The 17,108-nt window shown below is 42.5% G+C and overlaps 1 protein-coding gene and 1 long non-coding RNA gene across 3 annotated transcripts in view; one reads left to right on the plus strand and one right to left on the minus strand.

The window, feature by feature from the left end:
* The window catches only part of cacna1fb (calcium channel, voltage-dependent, L type, alpha 1F subunit), a 43,352-nt gene extending 27,090 nt beyond the window's left edge, over positions 1-16,262 (plus strand). Inside the window, exons 23-51 of the mRNA XM_039605011.1 lie at positions 1,318-1,377; positions 1,474-1,580; positions 1,746-1,833; positions 2,014-2,121; positions 2,697-2,749; positions 3,760-3,906; positions 3,992-4,193; positions 4,805-4,963; positions 5,054-5,164; positions 5,434-5,517; positions 6,782-6,910; positions 7,149-7,214; positions 7,852-7,943; positions 9,026-9,185; positions 9,447-9,574; positions 10,115-10,211; positions 10,321-10,423; positions 10,815-10,916; positions 11,004-11,128; positions 11,946-12,083; positions 12,168-12,222; positions 12,352-12,571; positions 14,117-14,224; positions 14,327-14,463; positions 14,540-14,652; positions 14,729-14,927; positions 15,012-15,074; positions 15,799-15,899; positions 15,985-16,262. Coding sequence (XP_039460945.1) covers positions 1,318-1,377; positions 1,474-1,580; positions 1,746-1,833; positions 2,014-2,121; positions 2,697-2,749; positions 3,760-3,906; positions 3,992-4,193; positions 4,805-4,963; positions 5,054-5,164; positions 5,434-5,517; positions 6,782-6,910; positions 7,149-7,214; positions 7,852-7,943; positions 9,026-9,185; positions 9,447-9,574; positions 10,115-10,211; positions 10,321-10,423; positions 10,815-10,916; positions 11,004-11,128; positions 11,946-12,083; positions 12,168-12,222; positions 12,352-12,571; positions 14,117-14,224; positions 14,327-14,463; positions 14,540-14,652; positions 14,729-14,927; positions 15,012-15,074; positions 15,799-15,899; positions 15,985-16,248 — 3,519 coding nt within the window. The 3' untranslated portion in view covers positions 16,249-16,262. The remainder of the gene's footprint in view (positions 1-1,317; positions 1,378-1,473; positions 1,581-1,745; positions 1,834-2,013; positions 2,122-2,696; positions 2,750-3,759; positions 3,907-3,991; positions 4,194-4,804; positions 4,964-5,053; positions 5,165-5,433; positions 5,518-6,781; positions 6,911-7,148; positions 7,215-7,851; positions 7,944-9,025; positions 9,186-9,446; positions 9,575-10,114; positions 10,212-10,320; positions 10,424-10,814; positions 10,917-11,003; positions 11,129-11,945; positions 12,084-12,167; positions 12,223-12,351; positions 12,572-14,116; positions 14,225-14,326; positions 14,464-14,539; positions 14,653-14,728; positions 14,928-15,011; positions 15,075-15,798; positions 15,900-15,984) is intronic.
* LOC120435417 lies at positions 10,093-13,132 on the minus strand. 2 transcript variants are annotated; one of them, XR_005609715.1, is made up of 5 exons: positions 12,879-13,132; positions 12,340-12,559; positions 10,805-12,014; positions 10,305-10,454; positions 10,093-10,204 (listed from the first exon to the last, which is right to left on the minus strand). It is a non-coding gene; the product is annotated as an uncharacterized LOC120435417 (long non-coding RNA). The 2 variants fall into 2 exon arrangements; XR_005609714.1 differs by having other exon boundaries at positions 10,305-12,014.
* Positions 16,263-17,108: the final 846 nt, after the last annotated feature.

The raw sequence follows: 17,108 nt of genomic DNA on the forward strand, positions 1-17,108 counted from the left end.
TGAGGGAGGAAATTACTTCAAACATACAATCAGACCTGCTCATACTGAGCGTTAACCCTGTGTTTGCCTCCTCTGTTCTCTACGAAACTGTGGAAATTATACGTTTTGGTTCTATCTTGAATTAATTAACGAGCCTCTCAGCTGCCGTCCTTAAAAATGGTGCGCATTTCTCATTGATTGTGTTTTAACCGTCTTCAGCAAACTGAAAATGAGCTCAAGCACTTTGCTTCTGTCTCTGTGCTAAAATGAAACCATGAACCTTCTCAAGGACTTTTGAGTTCTGTGTAGATGAGCTAAGGTAGTTAAACATCTTTTTTCTTGATACGCAGACTTCTCTGCTTTAAACTCCCATAATCATAAAACCAGTGACAGGTGTTGAGCTACATGAAGGAACTGAATAGGAAGGAAAGATAAAAGTTAATGCACTGAAGGAGGAAAAATTGCAGCACAAGGGTTCGAGTGACTGTTGACGCCCAAATTGTGATGTGATGGCTGGATGGATCAGTGTTGTATCTGAAACAGCAGGTCCTGTCCTGTGGTTCATACCTACTGTGATGAACAACGAGTAAAACCATCGATGACCTCAGGAGTTTCTGATGTGTGCAGAGAGCAAAGGCCTACATTTAAAGTTCGTTCCTACAGAAGAGCTACTGCAGCACAGGCTCCACGATAGCAGCCAAGCCAAGCTTGAGATGCTGAAAAATCCCACAAGGCAATTAAAAGACAGATAAAGCCACCATAGCGTTACCCAACAGTTCTGGACTCAGGAGTTTTACACTGCGGGCATACAGAGAATTTAAACACTACTACAGGTCAGGTTCGTTTCTACGGGGCAGGGGTTTTCTCTGATGTTGGTGGATCACAAAATGTTCCCTTGGCTTGAAAAACCTTTTTTTGCATTGCTGAACTTTTTGCTAAATTAAATTCAAACTTGTTCAGGAGTTCGATCTCTGCTGTGTCACTTTCTGTCTTCATCTGACTGAAGACCAAATGTGTCTCGTTGAGCTGCTGCTTCAGCTCCTTGTTGGGTTTTTAAATGTATTCCTTCTTTTTGTGTAATTTAAAAAAAAAAACTTGTGATTTATTCATTTATTTATTTTATAGTGCAGGATATTATTATCATGACCAGAAAAGCTTTTGAAAATATTTTAATCTCACTGTTTTCTATCAAAAGATCAAAAGTAAATCTGTCAGCTGTATCTGCTTTAATCTGGACACGTTATCCTGACTCACCTGTGGAAAGTTATTTCTGGATTCTGAAGAAAAAACCTGAAATGTTGGACCTGAGTCTGGTTTGTTTTCAACCTCTGTGTTCAGATTCTGGGCTATGCAGACTACGCCTTTACCTCCATCTTCACTGTGGAGATTCTGTTAAAGGTAAATATTGCCTTCAGCTGAATGAAATAACTCAAGCAGGCCCTCCTCTCGCTCTTTAGATTGTCTTGTAATGCTCACATGTTCTCTCATTCACAGATGACGGTCCACGGAGCGTTCCTCCATCAGGGCTCGTTCTGCAGGAACTGGTTTAACTTGTTGGATCTCCTGGTCGTCAGCGTCTCTTTGGTCTCCTTCTTCCTGCAGTCAGTATCCAAACAGGATAAATTCAGATTTTCTTTCCTGTTTGTTTCCGTCTTTGTCTCATGCATGGTTTGCTGTATGTATTTGGATTGTGTTTAAGGACAGAGACTGATGTTAGTGCATTTAAACAAACCGAGGTGTGTAAATGTGTGCGTGTGCCTCTGCAGTTCCAGTGCCATCTCAGTGGTGAAAATCCTCAGGGTCCTCAGGGTGCTCCGACCTCTGAGGGCCATCAACAGGGCCAAAGGACTCAAGGTAACACTACACAGTACAGTGATATGTTCACTTAATGTGGGACGTACAAAAGCCTAGTTAAAGGGGTCAGTGGGGAGTAGCGATGGTACATATTGAGGGTTGTAGGCGACTACCAGGCATTGTGCTGTGTTGTTTTTAAGATACTCCCTGACTTTGTGTTTGTTTGTTTTTGTCACACAGCATGTGGTCCAGTGTGTGTTTGTGGCCATCAGGACCATCGGAAACATCATGATTGTCACAACCCTGCTGCAGTTCATGTTCGCCTGTATTGGAGTCCAGCTCTTCAAAGTGAGGCTGAGAACGTCTGGACACATTTTTGGAAAAAATGGTGTATTCTGTATTCTGAGGAGTAAAAGTGTTTCAGTGGGCAGAAGGGGAGAAAAAATAAATGAATTTACACTGTTTATAGGGACAACACTGACCCTGATTCTGAATTTCCAGAATCATCAAAGGGTCACCAAACTGAAGAAAAACAGTCAGATATGGCAAAACAGGATGAAATACGATTTTTAAAAGGAGGCTTTTCTTCACTTAATAAAACAGGAAATGAAACATTTTCACATATTCGATAAACAAACAAAAAAAGACCAGAGAAATGTATGTTAAAAAAAACCTTCTAAAACACAACCTCAAACACAAAAAAGTATTTATCATGACTCCTATATTTACAGTGCATCGAATAATAAAGACGACTGTTACAGATTAAACAGTCAATTTTGTAACGTCTTTGTAAAAACAGCACCGTTTATCATTAATGCGTTCCACTCCAAGTCTCTGTTCATATTTTTAAAGTGCTAAAGCTGTGACTAAACGTCAGCACAGTGTTTGTGTTTCTGGTCCAATCTGTGTGTTTTGCATTTCAGGGTAAATTTTACCGCTGCACCGACGAAGCCAAGCACACCCCCGAACAGTGCAAGTGAGTTTTCATTATTTAAATTGTTCAAAACTGAAGCCAGCTTGTGTTTTAAATACTGATATTCAACTTCAACAGCAACTAACAATCTGATTTTATTTTACTCCTGAGGTAATCTTGTTATTTGGGATTCAATTCGAATGATTTATAAAATCTAATTCTGTATCTTAGACTTATACTTTGTTTCTGATTTTCAAAGTTGCCACTCAGTTTACTGCAATTTCATTTTAATTTGAGTCTGATTCTAACTCTCGATGTCCAACTTTATTCTCTCTTGAGATGAGATTTTATGTCTTTTTTATAAAAACAATACTTGGTTTGCAGCCGAGATGAATATCAGTCATTCCAGGTCTAAAAAGTCGAGCTAGGCTTGAAATGCCTTAAAACATGCTTTTTTCCTCCTAATGGACAGAAGTTTGGGCTGGAGGGATTCATCTATTTCAAGAACGACTTCTGTTTGTGTGGAAGAAAACGGCCTCGTCTCCTTTCTCTGTGACTGCAGTGAACACTTTCCTGATGAGTTTGTGGGTTCAGTCACTAACTTTGTGCATGATAGTAAAAATAAAAGCCACACAGGAGGATTATTCAAGATGTGTTCATTAGAAAATGATGGTAGGAAAAGAGCATTTAGTGTCCTTTGTTTGACAATCGCATCCTCCCCTCGTGCACCAACCATATCTGAAAACGCCAAAATGGCAAAAGTTCAAACATTCATAACAGGAACACGGGTGATGTCATAGTGGTTGTTTCCATCTTTTGTATACAGGCTGTTGTTCAGTTTCTTGTTTCCGTGACTCGACTGGATGTTTGTATTTGTTTACTCGTGTTGTGTGAACGTAAGACCATCACACTGTGTGGCCAAAGGTGAGTCCTCTCAATGTAAGTGGTCAGATTTAAGGTGAATTTGAGGGTTTATGGTATGTTTAAGGCGCCATGGTCACTTCATGATTAATATCCAGAACATGACTTAAAGTCAGCGTCCTCTGACGTGATGAAATGTTACGTGTGTTCAGAGGGACCTTCGTGGTGTACAAAGATGGAGACGTGAGCCATCCGATGGTCAGGGAGAGGATCTGGATGAACAGTGACTTTAACTTTGATAACGTCTTGATGGGGATGATGGCGCTCTTCACCGTGTCCACCTTTGAGGGCTGGCCTGCGTGAGTGCTCAGCTTTTTGTGTTTTTTTTTATTTTTAACTGTTTGTGGGGAACCAACGCTGACATTTTAACCCTTCTGTCTTCAGTCTGCTCTACAAAGCCATCGACGCCAACGGCGAGAACTCTGGTCCCATCTACAACTACCGGGTGGAGATTTCCATCTTCTTCATCGTCTATATCATCATCATCGCCTTCTTCATGATGAACATCTTTGTGGGTTTTGTCATCATCACCTTCAGAGAACAGGGAGAGCAAGAATATAAGAACTGTGAGCTGGACAAGAACCAGGTAAACCCACCTGTCTGTGCCATACAGTCATTTATATTCATATACGTTAAAAACAATAATGATCAAAGTACATTGAAAGGTATTCAAACAGGTTGCAATACTTGATGAAACTCAATTTTTATGTAATTTAATGTATTTTTTAAAGAAAAATGCCTTCAGCAAGTTTTTTTTATTTTTAAATATTAATTTTGTGAAACTCTTAATTTTGCAAAAATCTTTTTGTAGAAAATACACAAAATGTTATTTTTATTTTTGTGTCACTTTCACTGTAAACATAGGACTGGAGTTTCTTATGCAGCTGTTTTAAATATATATATATATGTATAGCTTAGATTATTTTTAATCATCAGGTGATTTTTTTCACATCTTGATGAATAAACTATTCACACTGAAAACCTTTACTGATTAAAATGATGTAACAACAGTGAGTTAAAACCCAAATCACCAGTCGCTGAAGTTATTGAAGTTGTGACGTGTAATTTTAGTTTTAAAAAAAACATTCAAGTCCCAGTATATTTTTTTTATTGTAATTTTGTTGTCACATTTTTGGGGTTTTGTTTAGTCGTAGCTACATTGTTGGAGTACTGTTAATGCTTTCGTGCCCCCTCCAGCGTCAGTGTGTGGAGTACGCTCTGAAGGCTCAGCCGCTGAAGCTTTACATCCCGAAGAATCCGGTTCAGTATAAGTTCTGGTCCATCATCAACTCGACAGGATTTGAATACGTCATGTTCGTCCTGATTCTTCTCAACACTGTCACTCTGGCCATTCAGGTTCGTAATATTTCAGTTTCTTCTGATTTTTTTTCATGATGTTTCCTCTTGACTAAAACCTAATCTGTCTACCTTCTTTGGCTCCTGCAGCACTATGAACAGTCCAAAACCTTCAGCTACATCATGGACATCCTCAACATGGTGTTCACTGGACTCTTCACTTTGGAGATGCTGCTCAAGCTGGCAGCTCTCAGAATAAGGGTGAGGAAACCAAACGCACCTCTTCAAAGATCTTCATACATACGCTAAACACGGAGACTCTTCCTGTTATATCTGTTAGTAACTACATATCCTTTGACATGTTTTCAAAGATGTTTTCTTTAGTGTAGATAGTTTTCCTTTTTCACTGTGTTATTAAACTCATATATGACAATTAAGACTAAAAATTAATGTTAATAGAAATGAACACATCTCTGCAGGAGATCAGGGATAATTAGAGTTTCACTAAATGTTGTTTTTCTTTTTTCCAGCATTACTTTGTTGACGCCTGGAACTCGTTTGATGCTCTGATTGTGGTCGGCAGTGTGGTCGACATCGTTGTCACGGAGTTCAGCGTGAGTACTTGTGATGTTTCTGTATTTAGAACAGTTCTCTTTACTGCATCTCATTATAACTGACACAATAATACAAATGATTATGGTGCCTGTTGCCTCTTGCTCTGTGATGCTGTTTCATTTACCCAGCAGCCTGTAATCCTGGTGTGCAAACACTCACCTGACCTGAGGTTAGAGGTGAGATGATGAATGTAATTGTAACGCAAAGTTATTTAAGGGCAAGTTTTATTACAGTGAGTGAGTTTAACTGACTGACATGCAGAAGAAAAGCCCAGATAGTGTGAATGATGAGAACAGAGACTGCAAATTTTTGTTAAGGAGAAGGAGAAGGGGAAATGGAACAAAATAATAAATACAAAACACAACATAAATAAATCCACCACAATTAATAAATGAATTAATTAATAGAATTCTCTATACAACAGTCTTTCGTCAAGAGTCCTTTTGGTCCTTTTAAAGTTCAGTTTCTCAGGAATTCGTCCTTAGGGTCCAGTTTCATGTAGGGGAAAAATATGTCCACAATCCAAAGATGGAATGAAGGGGGGAAAGGAAAAAAGAGAGAGTGGTCCTACTGGCCACTTCAATATGAAGAAGATCAGTTTTCAGTGTTACAAAAAAAAACCTGACCGCTGAGGTGAGACAATTTCTGTGAACTTATTAAATATTTGCAGCATTAGAGGGATGACTACAGCAGCAGGGTCCATATGAGCATCCCCACAGTGAGAAAGCTATGTACAATTTTGCAAAAACAACATCATTTATTATATAAAATAATTATTTCGGAGAAAACAGATTACGATTTATATTTTTTCTCCACATCAGACGTGCATTTTGTTTTATAGTTAAATCATTTGTTTTTCAGTCGCTGTCGTCAGATTAACTCCTGAGCGCTGTCGCAGCTGCTGAGGGATTTTCATCTTACTGTTAGTAAAAGTCTGAGCCATTTACTAAACTCAGTGATATTTAACTTGTTAAATTTTAAGTATCACCAAAAACACTACTTGGAAAAGAGTACAGCATATTTGGGTTGATTACTTTGTGTTGGGGGACTGGACAGAGGTGCTGTTTTTCCTTTCAGATGTTTAAGACTCCTCTTCCTTTGAAACTGCATCTTTAAATGCAGGTCAGATTAACTTCACCCTTTGTGTAGCTTTCAGCTCAGCCTGGAGGAATCCTTCAGCTCAGAAACGACAGCCAGTGGTTTTTGTGTGAATGAATTATCACGTGTTTTTATTCACATCTGCAAACCTTTCTGTGTTTTCAGAGTGGAGAGGACAGCTCCAGGGTGTCTATCACCTTCTTCCGCCTGTTTCGAGTGATGCGATTGGTCAAGCTGCTGAGTAAAGGGGAGGGCATTCGTACACTCCTGTGGACTTTCATCAAATCGCTGCAGGTAAGCGAGGACATTGTCTGGAAAGAAGATGTGGCATTTCTTTATGACCACAAGGTCCATCTGAATCAAGTTCTGGCTGAACTCTGGCTTAACTGCAGTTTAAAGCTCTTGTTTTTTCAATGTTGCCCATTCTTTAGTAGCCACAGCTCCCATCTTATATTTTATAATGCAGTGTTATGTTGCAGTTCTGCTGCCTTGTTCAGCAAAGAGACTCTAACTTGTTCCTGTCTCTCTGCAGGCTCTGCCATACGTTGCTCTGCTTATTGCCATGATCTTCTTCATCTACGCTGTCATCGGCATGCAGGTGAGTTTGTACACAGGTAAACCTGCAGGATCATTCTGTCTTCATTTATTTTTATCAAACCTTTTACAACACTAAAAAGGATCTTTGAACAGTTTGTTTTGCCCACATGAAATTGGTCGACTTTAATTCTTTGTGCATTTACTTCAGTTGTTAGTGTCTCCTTGCAAAATCTCTGTGGGTGTCAACACACAGCAGGAAACCTAGAGTCTTCCACACTTTTATTACTATGCTGCTTTAACAATTGGACTTATGTCCTTCAGATGTTTTTAAGGATGGACAAGCGTGACGCAGAGCCAGAGATTAGTTTTTTTCCACCACAGTTCACCTGGACCTGTGAAAGCTTTGTAGGAGGACAGGTGGTCTGTTACAGTAACCTCGAGTCTCTAGACTTGGATAGACATGTGGCCATTGTGCTAACGGTTAAAATTTTGCTTTTAAATAACACTTCTGAATCATTTACCCTCACACAACCTGAAACCCCTTTAAGTTAGACAGGAAGGAAATTCAAATCAGATATTTTGTAAATTGGCGACCTATTTCAAGCCAAAAAGTCACTATTAAGACCACTGGAAGCCTGTCACAATAAGGACATACTAAAGCTGCTGACTTTGTTCTTCTGCTCCTCTCCGTTCGTCAGACATTTGGGAAGATAGCGATGCAGGATTACACTCAGATCAACAGAAACAACAACTTCCAGACATTTCCTCAGGCTGTTCTCCTCCTCTTCAGGTCAGCTCCTCCTGCTGCTTTATGTCTGTGAAGGTTCTCAGTCATCCGGGTCACAGTAAACTTGAGTGCTTGTATTTTTGGTTTGTGAAGAAATTTCACCTCTCATCTAAGAGGCGTCTTCTTAAACTACTGATAGAGAGTCCCAGGTATTTAGTCCCTCGTGCAGTTGCCATTTGGAGCTTGTACTGAGTCTTTCACGCACTAGTCTTTCAGTCCACTATTACTCATGTGAGTTGTGAAGGGTCTCGTGAGCCAAGGTGTGAAGCAAACTGTGGGCCAATACTGTCACCCTGGCCAGGTTTGAATTCTCTGTGAGACATTGTTTCATCCCACTGTTATGTGGGATGTTGAGGTCAGGTGTGATGATGATTGCATCACCTGGGAAGGGACTGCAAGACTGCATTATAGGTGGGTGATAGTTAGTGCCATAAGACACCACCTCTGGTCCCACCACTGTTGCCTCACAGCAAGAAGGTCATGAGTTCAATTCCACCATCAGGCCGGGGTCATTCTGTGTGGAGTTTGCATGTTCTTCCCGTGTTTGCGTGGGTTCTCCACGGGTACTCTGGCTTCTTCCCACATTCCAAAGACATGCAGTTAGTGCGTTAGGTTAATTGGTAACTAAATTGCCAAAGGTGTCAAAGTGAGTGTGAATGTTTGTCTGTCTCTGTGTTAGTCCTGCAACAGACTGGGGACCTGGTACACCAGGGTGTACCCTGCCTCTCATCCTAAGAGAGCTGGGACAGGGTCCAGACCCTGACAAGGATAAGCAGAAAAGAATGGATGGATGTTATTCTGCTTCTCCCTGGTTGGTGTCTGAGGTTCTTCACTGAATGCACAGGAAAGCCTCTTGCATAAGAGGTGAAACATCACAAACCAAAAAGAAGTCCAGTTACCTTCATTTCTAGTGCTCACGTCTGTCCTCGTTCTCTCAAAAACTCGCTAAATCACTCCTGGTGTCCCACAGGGATCTACTCTGGATCCTTTGCTTCTTTCTGATTTTTAAAGCACAAGCAGTTCTCCCCAGGCAGGACTGAGAATTTATAAATTTTAAGTTATTTTACCTTAATGTTTGTGTGCAGGTGTGCTACCGGTGAGGCATGGCAGGAGATCATGCTAGCCAGTCTTCCAGGTAAACGCTGCGACCCCGAGTCAGACTACGAACCAGGGGAGGAGTTCAGCTGCGGCAGCAACTTCGCCATTGTTTATTTCATCAGCTTCTTTATGCTGTGCGCTTTCCTGGTCAGGACACACGCTCACACACATTTTTATATGAGGAAAATATGAGCAGACTGATGATAGGAGTACAAATATTAGAGACACCTTCCACTTTGACTTAGATGATAAGTTATTTTATTCAAGGCTGACATTTCTAAACGCTGAACATTATTAGTTGCATGAAGACACATGTTCCAGGTGTGCTTAATAAAGTGCCCATTGAGTTATATGTGCATTTGAAATGTAACTACACACCTTTGAATATACTTGTTTCTTCTGCTTCAGATTATCAACCTGTTTGTTGCTGTCATTATGGACAACTTTGACTACCTGACACGTGATTGGTCGATTCTGGGGCCACATCATTTGGACGAGTTCAAGAGGATCTGGTCAGAATATGATCCAGAGGCCAAGTAAGATGATCCGTGGTCCACATATACCCAGGATAATTTACTGTTTTTACTTCATGTTTTTAATTATTTTATATTTTAGTTTTAGTTAATGATAATTCCTTTGGTGAGAATAGAAACTCCTGCTCAAATACCTGTTAGTTGTTTACACACACACACACACACACTCTCTCTCTATTACACCACATAAAATCTACCACATATAAAAAATGTCCAACGCATCTTTTTTCCTTTCTTAGATGCAGGATATACTCTTCCGTGTCTTTTTCTGTATCAGACATACAAAACATATATAATGATTTTCATTTGATTTAATTGTCATAGCAGTGAAGCAAATTGAAACTGTAAAAATAATAAATTGAGCTGGGATTTAATCTGCAGCAACGCTCTGCGGTCACTACTCCACATTTTCATATGACTTCGATGTTGAGGGAGAAAAGTGGATTTTTTTTCCAGTGTTTATTGACCTAAATCAGGAGGAAAAGTAAATAAAGTTCCAGCTGAGAGATGATCAGAAAATTCCTGATTGTTCTTTATTCTCAGAGGTCGAATAAAACACCTGGACGTTGTTGCACTGCTGAGGAGGATTCAGCCTCCTCTGGGTTTTGGGAAGCTTTGCCCTCACAGAGTCGCCTGCAAGGTAAAATAGTCACACACTGTGTGCTGTAGCTGCTGTTCAAAAGGTTATAAGCTTGGATTCAAGAGCTTTGATTTAACTGGGAGCTATTTTTACCACCTCTCCATCTCAGCGTCTGGTAGCGATGAACATGCCTCTGAATGCTGATGGGATGGTGACCTTCAATGCCACGTTATTTGCTCTGGTTCGCACTGCACTTAAAATCAAGACTGAAGGTATGTGATGGGTCTTTGCAGGACCCTGCTGCTATAAACACACAGGAGTGATTGTGGACAAATTAAAGACTTCAGGAAATCATGGCTCCTCTTTACTTTTCTGCCTAAAAGGCTGACATTATTGAGGAAAACTTTTAGGTTTTATAGCTTTACTATCTGGAAATCAATAATGGACAGCTACTAATGCATCATGATCAGGATGCTGTTATGCAGTAATTTTAAAAAGTTAAATTTGAGTTCACACTCTGTTGTCTTGGTCATTTATAGCTTCTCTGTAATATTGAATTCTTAATCATTGAATCAATACAAAAATAGAAATGAGTCCCTGTTAATAAGCCACAAGCCTGTAAACACAGTAGCCATAACTTTTATCTGATTTACCTGTTGCTAGGTAACCCTGAGCAGGAGAACGAGGAGCTGAGGGTGATCATCAAGAAGATCTGGAAGAGAATGAAGCCAAAACTTTTGGACGAAGTCATACCGCCACATGAAGGTACTCTTGCTGCTCACACGACGACGTAGTACTGTTACTGTCTCAGCAGGAGTCCTGCAGACTGAACTCTCACTTCTTTATCCACAGAGGAGGAAGTAACTGTTGGGAAGTTTTATGCTACTTTCCTCATCCAAGACTACTTCAGGAAGTTCAGGAGGAGGAAAGAAAAAGGAGATCTGACCGGAGAGAATGACTCACCCAATCCATCTGCTGTCCAGGTCTGTCTGTCTATTTACTGACAGAAGGCATGGCTGCAAAGTGGCAAGATGCAGACCAAGAGTATGGGGCAATATTAAGACAGGCAGCAGTAACCCAACATGGTTTTGTTCCTTTTAACAACTGAAGAAGCCAAAGGTCTTGTTTGTGAGTAAAGCGAAGGTAAAGCATGAGATCAACCCAAAGATTTGTGATGTTCGTTTCCTGCTGAAGAGAGTGCTGAACTGGAGGGCAAAGCTTCCAGTTTACCAGTTGATCTGCATGCGAGCACTAAACTACCATCATGAGTTTGAGTAGTGAAAAAACAAGGCTGCAGAGAAAAGTGGCTGAAATGAGTTTCTTCTGTAGGGTGGGTAGGTCAACTTTAGAGATGAGGTGAGGAGCCAAGACATCCAAAGGTAGCTTGCAATAGAATTATTGCTCCTTTGAACAGAAAGAACCCAGTTGAGGTGGTGAGAGCATCAGGTAAAAATTCCTCTTGGACATCTTTGGAGGTTTTCCAGACACACCCAACTTGGTGGAAACCCTTTAGAAGACCCAGAGGTCGCTCGAGAGATTATATAGCTCCTCTTGCCTTGGACCACCTCAGAAAGATCATGAAAGCACATCTGGAATATCTGTTTAACTTGCAAACACAATTCCCTCATTAATTCGGTCATCAGTTGTGATGCTTTTGAGAAGGAGCTTTTAAAACTGAATTAGATTCCAACCAAAGCCCGAGGATGCCTTTAGGAAAAAAACTGGGAACTGTATTTGTGTATGATGCTGTTACAGCGAGTATGTCTTCATGAATTTATTTGTGTTTCCGTGTAGCTCTGTAAAGCTGGTCTGAAGACTCTGCAGGATCTGGGTCCAGAGATGCGCTTGGCTCTGAACGAAGACCTAGAGGAGGAGGAGGAGGAGGAGGCCATGATGGAGGACGAGGAGATGGAGGAGAATGCTGCATATAAGGTCTTTATTCAGATTTACACACTTTAGTGTCTGATAAACATCTCAACTTTTTAAAAAGTGATGAAGTTTGTATTTTGTCTGCAGGCTGAAAATGGTTATGCAGAGAAAGATCGGCGAGGCTCATTACTGACACCTACTGGTAAATCACCAGTTAATACGTTATCATCTAGCTGCGTCATGTAACAACACAAAATGATTTAAAATGTAAACAAGGAAAACACTTGTGATTACATGACACTTAGTGTGTCCACCTCACCTCCTTTTGCAGGTCAGGGCGGTGTTGTGGGTGACGGCGGCGTCTCTAACGGAGGTCTGATACACCGGGTCGGGTCTCTCACCAAGATGGCAAACGGCAGCGATCAGGACGAACATCTTCGCCGGGGAGACAGCATGAGGTCATCCATTAATCGACATCCCTACCGCCGCTCATCCGTGAAGAACGGCCTGCTGGACCATGGCCACAAAAGACCGTCATACTACAAAGGAAGGTAGGCGGTCACACAATGGAAACTACTTACATGGCATTGACAGGTGTGACAGCCAATTATAGTCCCCCCCCAGAAAGTTGAGTAGGGGAAACAGAGGCCATATTGTTTGGACCCCTGAGCTATGCGATGGTGACCACCTCAGCCCCTTACAGATCTATAAGAAGCCCTTTAAACAAAGCCTGAGATCAGTTTTCCTTCAGGTGTCGTCTGTCACTGTTTGGTCACTGCTGCACTCTCAACTGGCTCATGCAAGCAAGACTACAAATTTACCATATTGGCTTCCTCCTGTGGGTTGTGACCTCCTCACCTCTCTCATCTTTTAACTTTGCGCACTCCCACTGAGGTCTGCTGAGCAGATGCTCCTAACCTGACCTAAGGTCCGAATTATAACTCACAGAGGTGACTGAGTCTTTATGGCAAAAGCCCCTACTGTCATGTTACGGCTGAGTGCAGACAGGAATAGGACCCAAGGTGCAGACTCCGGAGACAAAACGGTGAACTCAAAACAGCTTTATTGCTGAACAAAGAAAATCTACAAAACCTAAACTGAAAAGAATCTAACAAAACACACACAGGGAGCCACAGGGAGATACACACAGCATGAGGGACGACGCGACACTGACTCAAAGAAACACAGGGTTTAAGTACACAGAGGGAGCAATCAGGGAATGGGCAACAGGAGGGAAACACAGCTGGGGCAAATCAGGACTAACGAGACAAGGAGAGCAAAACCAGATACACTAACATGAGACATGGACTTTCAAAGTAAAACAGGAAACATAACACAGACTCACAGGCAGGCATTATAACAAAGGGAACAAAGACGTGGGACCAGGGCAGACACAGACACTGACTGGACGTGGGGATACAGCAAACAGGGGAGACAGCAACTCAGAATCACAGACAGAAAACCAGAACACTAAAACTCTAACAGAACCCACCCAGAGAACCCAAACTAAGAATAATCCAAAAACCCAAAAAGCAAAACTAGAATATAATGAAATAACAAACTCAAAGAACCAAAACACCAACCACTGGGTCGATGACCCAGGGATCCTAACACCTACATAGTGGAATAAACTGCACCTTCCCTTCAGGACCTCAACAAAACCAAAAGGTTTTAACCCATTTTTACGCCTCAGCTGTAAAAGGCTGATGGGATGTTGTCATCACTGCGCCGGGCAGCGTGGACACCCAACTGTGTGAATACAAGAATGAGGCGACGTAGGATTTTCAAACTGATACCATAAGTGCATTTTAGGTGTGAGGATGAGCTCAAGGTCAGAGGTCAAGTTTTCTGAAGATTTGTGAAGGTAATAACTCAAGAAGGAGGTGAGGGGTAGCACTGGCAGCCATTAGTATCTTTATTTATTCTGGCTGCTTTCTACTTCTATGGTTTTACTCATCAAGTGTATTTTTTGTGTATATGTTGTGTAGCTCTAATGTTATCTCATTTTATTCTATGAGCTGTACAGCTCAGGGTAAATGTTTTTAATTATGCTTCTAAATAAACTGACTTAATTTGACACTTTCTGTGACCTGTAGAAGGGACTCGCGGGACAGATCGTGGAGGAACGGAGACATGGAGGCTTATGGAGAGCAGGGTTACTACAGCAGAGAAGAAGACAATGACAGCATCACCTCCAGAGACAGGTAGACTTTAGCTTTACTGTCATCCTCAGAGGCGACTGACATTTCTGGAGGGCAGACATCGACATAGTGGAAGACTGATTCATTTCCTTTGTGTGTTTGCAGACATTATCCTGATGAGCCTCCTCTGTACAGAGACCATTACGATGGCCACGCCTCCTATACCAACAGTAGCTATGGTAACGGCTACAGCGAGGGGAGGAGGACGACCAGAAGACGCCTACTTCCTGCCACGCCCACAGGTGAGACAATGTCCCAGAATCCTCTCTGCAGCGTACCTGCATCATCACACCTCATATGAGGTTTTTTGTTCATCAGGTCGGAAGCCGTCATTTAACATCCAGTGCCTGAGGAGGCAGGGCAGCAGCGACGACCTGCCGATCCCCGGGACCTACCACCCGACATCGCCACCACGTCGCACGCGCACACAGGTAAAACACACAGCAAGCACATACACGCACACAAATCTCTCTTCTTCAGTGAAATCAAACACTCTCCTCTCCTCAGCAAACGTTCAACAGCTTCGAGTCTCGTCACTCCTCCGGTCGCTCCACGGCGGCCTCCTCGGCATCCTGGGCGAACCCGTGCCCTCGCCGCGGTCGCCTCCTCTACGCTCCTCTAATCCTGGTGGAGGAGGAAGGAAGCCCACCCTGGGGGGGAGGAGGAGGACCTGCGGGTGAAATAAAGAAGGGAGGAGCAGGAAGAGGTGAGGACACCACAGTTTTGTTGATTTTAGCTGCACTGTAAACGTGTTCCTGCTTTTTAAAGTCAAACCTTTCTCATCCATCAGGTGTCAGCGTGACAGGTGCGGCACCCAGACCAGCCTGGTACGGCGGCCCTGCCGGGACATCAGGTAAGAGGGAAAAACAAATGCAGACTAAAATAGTTTTTACACACAAACTCTGGACAATGTCGCGTCATCAGGCTGAATTTCAGAAATCAATTGAACTTGAGAATGTATCCTCCTCCTCTTTTTTAATTAGGCAGTGAAAACTGTTATTCTGGCAGTAACCGCAGACAGCCTCTGGGAGAAAGGTGCAGTTAGCAGGTCAGCAAAGCATAAACTGACAGCAGCTCTGGCACAGCTACAGGCCTGCCTCCTGTGCAGGGCCTGGATGCTAATGTTGCCGGCCCAAGTTCAGAGGACACATAGTGGTGGAGCAGCGGAGGACCAGAGTGGGCACAGAGGGAAACCGTCTCTGCCCTTTGATATCATTTGTGGAGGAAAAAAGGTGCCTCAAAATTTTAAGAGTATTTGACACTACACGTCGACACCTGACAAAAAGAACGGCCTCTTTTTGTCATTTTTAAGGATATTAGAAATTTACTGAGTTGATCAATAACGTTTCTCTAAAGAACGCTCATTCACATGTACAGCAGGTTGCACAGGTGTATCTGCTGTGCTGTAACTGCAGAGATGTAACATCCAAAGTCAGTGCTGTAGTTAGAGTCTTTGTGCGTTTGTGCCATGAAACTGTGTGCATGCTCTTCGGTAGGGAGCAGGCCTCCAGGTCAGTTTGTGTCCACGGCCTGTGGTCACGCTCAGTGTCTGAATGTGTCACGTGATTGTGTTGCAGCTCCGCCCCCATACAGGGCATACACCACCCTCAGAGTCCCCTCTCACCTTGGAGCACCGTTCACTGAGAAAAGAGGGTCAGCTGACAGTCTGGTGGAGGCGGTAAGAACTGACTGCTGATTGATCTCTGGTCAGTTTCTGTGTCCAGAATGAGCGATTTATCCCGGTTGTGTTCATCTCCCCGCAGGTTCTGATCTCAGAGGGCCTCGGTCTTTACGCTCGGGATCCAAAGTTTGTGGCATTTGCAAAGAGGGAGATCGCTGACGCGTGCCACATGACAGTGGATGAGATGGAGTCGGCTGCCAGCGACCTTCTTGGCTCAGGGAGCCACAGCTTTCTCAGCAACGCTGCCAGCGACCACGCTGCACTCTACAGTGATGAGGAGCCAATCAGGACAGGCCATGACGAGGATGAGTTGGCTGACGAGATGACCTGTGTGACATCATTCTGAGGCTCTGGACCAATCAGGATAAAGATGGAGATGGGACATTTGCAATCAGCAGGAGCCATGTTTAGAATTTGACTTCCAGGACACCTAACCAGTTAAAGTTTTGGTGAATAAGGAGAGATCGAGGTCACTGTTGAGGGATGGATGAAGAGGATGGAGGGATCGGGAGAAGGAAGAAAATAAAAAAGGATGGAAATCTGGATACAAAGGACAAATGGAAGAAGAGAAGGAAGAACAAATGTTAAGAAAGGGTTAAAAATTTCACAAGTTAGGAAAAAAATGAAAGCAAGTGGGAAAATAGAGAAAGAACGATGAGACGAGAAAGAGAGATGGACATGAGTTTGTTTGTTTTTTTTAAAGAAAATGTTGATGTGAGAGGCGACTCCTGCTAATACTCAACTCACCGACTAGCTGAGGGGCAGGAGGGCCTATAGGCAGACAGGCGTGTGTTTGTGATTCAACAACACAGCAGCTTCTGGTGACTCCGGGAATTTTTTGGTGGCCTTTTCGGAGACAAAGTCTCTCTAAAGGTTTAAAAGGTTAAACAGGTTTACTCCAGTTCACTCTGCATCAATTCAGATGTGTGCCAGTGACTCAAACAACAAGGTAGAAATAAAACTTTTCACTTTTACAACCTGTTTGTCCAAAATGTCGCCGCCAGCTCAAACAAAGTGATCCAATGCCAGCGAGCATGAAAAATATGGAAATGTGTTGCTCATAAAATGTGCTGTAGTAAAATGAGAGGAAACCAAACACAAGTCCTGATATTCTACTTATTACATATTGTTTCAATGACTGCAGGCAGTTTTTCACATGACAGTTGGAGTGGTGTGCGATGTAGAGCCATAGACTGTAAATGAAAG

Source organism: Oreochromis aureus, linkage group 20, assembly GCF_013358895.1.
Source record: "Oreochromis aureus strain Israel breed Guangdong linkage group 20, ZZ_aureus, whole genome shotgun sequence".
NCBI classification, from domain to species: Eukaryota; Metazoa; Chordata; class Actinopteri; order Cichliformes; family Cichlidae; genus Oreochromis; species Oreochromis aureus.